The 6,074-nt window shown below is 42.4% G+C and overlaps 1 protein-coding gene across 2 annotated transcripts in view; it reads left to right on the forward strand.

The window, feature by feature from the left end:
• The window catches only part of FBXO28 (F-box protein 28), a 43,852-nt gene that overhangs the window by 32,288 nt on the left and 5,490 nt on the right, over positions 1 to 6,074 (forward strand). For both annotated transcript variants that reach the window (XM_003790972.3, XM_023513910.1), the window contains exon 4: positions 5,467 to 5,662. In XM_003790972.3, the coding sequence (XP_003791020.1) occupies positions 5,467 to 5,662 (196 nt within the window). The remainder of the gene's footprint in view (positions 1 to 5,466; positions 5,663 to 6,074) is intronic.

Consider the following 6,074-nt stretch of genomic DNA (forward strand, 5'->3'; position numbering starts at 1 on the left):
AATAGAAACTTATCTGTTGCCTAGGGTGTGGTTTAAACTAGGAATAGAATGGGGAGGGTTATAGGGTGGGCCCTGCTAGGAAACTAGGAATAGAATGGGGAGAGTTATAGGGTGGGCCCTGCTAGGAAACTAGGAATAGAATGGGGAGGGTTATAGGGTAGGCCCTGCAGTTTAACAGAGCAGACAAGAAAATGGCGCTGGTCTGGCCCTTACAATGCCACGGCACTCTAGCCTGAGCAGCAGAGTAAGACTCTGTCTCAAAAAAAAAAAAAATTGCCTTTAAAGCCACTGCACCCACTGATAACTCTGACTCGTAGAAGCAGTGTACCTCTGACATAGACTTTTCTTCCCCTTTTACTCTTCATCTGTCCTCTGCTTATAGTTTTTAAACAGAGGAAAGAAACTTTTAAATTTTAATGAAAAAACAGATTATCCCATTTGACTAAAATAATCTCCACATAGTAAGACTTGAAAAGTTACCTTTCCTAATAGAAGATTTTAGCAAATGGAAAGAGATAACTTGCTTTTATACTTTATTTAGAAGACTGAATACAGGAATACAGGAAAGATAGTATTTCACAGATTAGTTTATAGAAGTAATCCAGTATAAGGAATACTGTGGAATATTTTGGTATAAAATTCATTCTGAAGGATAGGGGGTTATGAAAAAGGATAAATTGTACATCTTTTTAATATGGTTCTAGAAAACACTCTAGAATAAAAGCCTGATACGTAGTACCGTATCATTACTACATAAACATTGAGTGTCTGTCTGCCTTACACTTCCCTATCCACATATCCCTCTGCTCAGCGACACTGTGTAGCCAGGTGTACCTTCCCCCTGCTTTGACTTCTCTCGTTGATTCCTCATTACCATGTACTTCATCACACCTACCTAATTTTCTCAAACAGACCTTATCCCTACTTTCTATATCAGCACTTAGCATTTCACTTGTTCATTGAATTTATTACAATCTGAGTTATGCTTTGCTGATTGTGGGTCTTTAATGGAGTCGTTGTCTTCCACTGGACCAGCATCTGTGTCTTATTCGTGCCTGAACCATCACAACAGTCATTTGTAGTCTTGCTCACACATACTATAAATATTCCTGGCTCAGTGCCTGTGGCTCAAGTGGTTAAGGCGCCAGCCACATACACCTAAGATGGCGGGTTTGAATCCAGCCTGGGCCCGCCAAACAACAATGACGGCTGCAACCAAAAAATAGCCAGGTATTGTGGCAAGCGCCTGTGCTCCCAGCTACTTGGGAGGCGGAGGCAGGAGACTCACTTGAGCCCAGGAGTTGGAGGTTGCTGTGAGCTGTGATGCCATAGCACTCTACCCAGGGGGACAGCTTGAGACTCTGTCTCAAAAAAAAAAAAAAATTCCTTCATCTACCAGTATTCATATATATATATAGATATATATAATCTAGAAATGTATTAATAAAGCTGTAGGTGGCTCGGCGCCTGTAGACCAAGTGGCTAGGGTGCCAGCCGCATACACCAGATCTGGCGGGTTCAAATCCAGCCCAGGCCTGCCAAACAATGACAGCTACAACCAATAAATAGCTGGGCATGTGGTGAGTGCCTGTAGTCCCAGCTACTTGGGAGGCTGAGGCAAAAGGATCACTTAAGCTCAGGAGTTGGAGGTTGCTGTGAGCTAAGATGCTATGGCATTCTACCCAGGGTAACAGCTTGAGTCTCCATCTCAACAAGATAAAATAAAATAAAGATGTAGGTAGGGTGGCGCCTGTGGCTCAGTGAGTAGGGCACCGGCCCCATATACCAAAGGGAGCGGGTTTGAACCCGACCCCAGCCAAACTGCAACAAAAGAATAGCCAGGCATTGTGGCGGGTGCCGATGGTCCCAGCTACTGGGGAGGCTGTGGCAAGAGAATCTCCTAAGCCCAAGAGCTGGAGGTTGCTGTGAGCTGTGATGCCACAACACTTTACCAAGGACAACAAAATGAGACTCTGTCTCTACAAAAAAATATATAATAGGGCGGCACCTGTGACTCAAAGGAGTAGGGCGCTGGCACCACATACCAGAAGTGGTGGGTTCAAACCTGGCCCCGGCCAAAAACTGCAAAAAATAAAAATAAAATATATATATATAATTAAAAAAGAAAAGCTATAGGTGCTTTAGTAAACATATTAGTACTATTTTAAATATTAGGTATTTTTCGAAATCTCTGTCAATAGAATTCTGTTTGCTATGACCTTTGTGTTCAGATCATAATCGGACCTCTAAAAACCACACCTTTTTTTTTAATTTATGGCATTGGCTAGTTATAAAACCATATTCTTATATTGAATTTAGCCCTGTGGTTTGCACCTGAACTGTTTTTTTGTTTGGTTTTTTTTTTTTTTTTGAGACAGAGGCTCAAGCTATCACCCTGGATAGAGTGCTGTGGCATTACAGCTCACAGCAACCTCAGCTCTTGGGCTTAAGCAATTTTTTTACCACAGCCTCCCAAATAGCTGGGACTACAGGTGCCAGCCACAGCACCTAGCTATTTTTTTTGTTGTAGTTGTCATTGTTTTAGCAGGCCCAGGCCAGGTTCCAACCTGCCAGCCTTGGTGTATGTGGCCAGTGCCATACCCAATGGGCTGTGGGTGCTGCCCTGAACTGTTTCATTGAGACGTGTCAGTCAGTATTAAATAATTGAATATTTTATCATTTTTACTTCTTAAATTTATTGAGTAAATAATAATAATAATAATTTATTGAGTAAATATTTAACATGTGCCAGACAGTGATAGACTCCGGCACTCTCACCATGAAACCAGATATGATCTCTTACGTCATAGAGCTTCTAATATTACAGGAGAGACAGAGATTAACAGAAAGATGTACTTGTAATGTATTTTCTGAAGGGAAAATAAAGTGCTTTATGAAGATGTTAATATGATTTTAACTGGAAGTGTTTAAAAAGACTATTCTAGGAAAGTGAAGTATCACTGGGATCTCCTGTTGGAGTTAGGAATTTGTTGTGAGGGAGATATACCATGAGAAAATGCCAGGAAAGAGATCAGAACATGTAAAAGCCCTGTGGCAAAAAGGTGGGGGGTTAATTTAGTTTAAAGAAGTGAGAGCCAGTTTATACATAAAGGTGCAATTAATGGTCTGTTACAAGCACATAAAACAGTCAACATGAGGGACTTTTGAAAAAATACTGTTATTAGGCTGGGTGCGGTGGCTCACACTTGTAATCTCAGCATTCTGGGAGGCAGAGGCAGGAGTATTACCTGAGCTAAGGAATTCGAGACCAGCCTGAGCTAGAGTGAGACCCTGTCTCTAAAATTAGCTGAGCGTTACGGTGGGCACCTATAGTCCCAGCTACTCAGGAGGCTGAGGCAAGAGAATTGGCTAAGCCCAAGAGTTGGAGGTTGCTGTGAGTTATGATGCCATGGCACTTTATTGAGAGTGACAAAGTGAGACCCTGTCTCAAAAAAATATATATATATACTATTTTTAAAAATGCAATGGGGCGAAGTGGCTTCCACCTATAATCCCAGCACTGTGTGAGGCCAAAGCAAGAGGATTACTTGAGGCCAGGAATTCAAGACCAGCCTGAATAGGAGGGAGACCCCCATCTCTACAAAACAAAAATTAGCCAGGCATGGTGGCACATGCTTATAGTCCCCAGCTACTGTGCAGGGTGAGAGAAGAGGATCTCTTGAGCCAGGGAGTTTGAAGTCACATTGAGCTGTGATGATGCCACTGCACTCCAATGTTTGGGATTTGGGTGACAGATGTTTGGTTGATTAACCCACAGTTTCTGTGAAGTAAAGGTCCATTGGCATAGATGTCATCCAGATTGGAGTCTTTGGAGATACAAATTGTTATCTTCACGTCTGTGTTGAAGCCATGGTTAATATGAAGGGTAACCTCCTAGGGATAAAACCTGAGAGCATAAATGCCTAAGGAAGGTTCATTTACCATTCTAGCAAGAATGTTTAGGTGTTCCACTGTTAGAATTATCATTACAATGAAAAAGGATCTTTTGCTACCCTTTGGTGATAGCAAAGAAGTGACCCTTAAGGAGACCTCATTCCAGTTCAGAGCACACCTTAGAAAAAGAAAATGTGAAGGGAGAGAGCTTATGGAGCAGCTTAAAGACAAAGGAAATTGGGCTGGGCATGGTGGCTCTTGCCTGTTATCCTAGCACTCTGGGGAGGCTGAGGCAGGTGGATTCCCAGAGCTCAGGAGATTGAGACTAGCCTGAGCAAAAGTGAGACCCCCATTTCTAAAAAATAGCCAGGTGTTGTGGGCACCTGTAGTCCCAGCTGCATGGGATGCTGAAGAAAGAGAATCTCTTGAGCCCATGAATTTGAGGTTACTGTGAGCTATGACCCCACAGCACTCAACACAAGACAACAAAGTGAGACTGTCTCAAAACAAAAAATGAGAAAGGAGACTCGGTACCTGTAGCACAGTGGTTATAGCACCAGCCACATACACTGAGGCTGGTGGGTTTGAACCTGAACCAGGCCTGCTAAACAGTGACAACGGCACCAAAAAAATACCTGGGTGTTGTGGTGGGCACCTGTAGTCTCAGCTTCTTGGAAGGCTGAAGCAAAAGAATTGCTTAAGCCCAAGAGTTTGAGGTTGCTGTGAGCTGTGACACCCCAGCACTGTACCAATCGTGACAAAGTGAGACTCTATCTCAAAAAAAAAAAGAGAGGCTCGGCGCCTATAGCTCAACCGGCTAAGGCGCCAGCCACGTACACCTAAGGTGGTGGGTTCGAATCCCCAGCCCGGACCTGCCAAAACAACGACGGCTGCAACCAAAAAAAAAAAAAAATAGCCGGGCGTTGTGGCGGGCGCCTGTGGTCCCAGTTACTTGGGAGGCGGAGACAGGAGACTCGCTTGAGCCCAGGAGTTGGAGGTTGCTGTGAGCTGTAATGCCACGGCACTCTACCCAGGGGGACAGCTTGAGGCTCTGTCTCAAAAAAAAAGAGAGAGAGAGAGAGAGAAAGGAAATCAGGCTGAGTCCCTGAGGCTTTGGGAAACAGATTAGCGTTTAGAGAACTAATAAAATATTGGGTGAGTTGGGTTTGAGTTATCTCCTACTCCTATCCTGGCTCCCATACATAATTTAACTTCTTACTTTCCTCCTCTAGTTTCTTTAGTAATTTGTATACCCCTCTTTGTATCACTTGTTTGCACATGGATCTCACCGGTTACATTGTGAGTAGTTCTTTTAGGACAGGAGCTATATTTTACTCATCCTGATTTCTTGATTCCTAGCACAGTACCTAAAAGATGCTTAAAAATATCTAAGTATGAAGTATTATAACAGGCCGGAAGCCTCGTGTTATAGATGGTAATTTTATCAGTGATCAATACATTGGTTAAATCACCACATAAATCATTACAGGAATTGCAGAACAAGTCACTTCTATTTAGGTATTTTCTTTTTTACAAAAAAACTAAAGTGCTAATGAGAACTCATTATTTTAGGTGATTGATGAGATTTATCGTGTGTTGAGATATGTCAATTCTACCAGAGCCCCTCAACGAGCTCATGAAGTTCTTCAAGAATTAAGGGATATTTCTTCCATGGCAATGGAATACTTTGATGAAAAGATTGTTCCAATTCTAAAGAGAAAATTACCAGGATCAGATGTGTCTGGAAGACTCATGGGGTCTCCGCCAGGTATCTCTTGTTTATAATATGTTCAGTTTGTACACAGTTTTATAACTTTTCCCCCCACTTAACAGTATATATCTTAACTCAGACTTTTCTGGGTCAGTAAATATTTATTTGCAACCTCTTTTTTAATGACAGATTGAATTATAGATTAGAACTATTAGGCCCATTTGTTGTTTCTGGTTTTTCGGTGTTTAACCTGTACTCTAAAGCTAAATCTGAACAATTTTATGGCTAAATCTGTGCATACCACAATTACTCATGTAAAAAAGATTTTTAGAAGTAGAATTGCTAACTAAAAAGTTATGTATAGGCTCGGCGCCTATAGCTCAACCGGCTAAGGCGCCAGCCACGTACACCTATGGTGGCGGGTTCAAATCCCCAGCCCGGACCTGCCAAACAACAATGATGGCTGCAA

Source organism: Otolemur garnettii, unplaced genomic scaffold (genome assembly GCF_000181295.1).
Source record: "Otolemur garnettii isolate 467f Iridium unplaced genomic scaffold, OtoGar3 scaffold00045, whole genome shotgun sequence".
Lineage (NCBI taxonomy): Eukaryota > Metazoa > Chordata > Mammalia > Primates > Galagidae > Otolemur > Otolemur garnettii.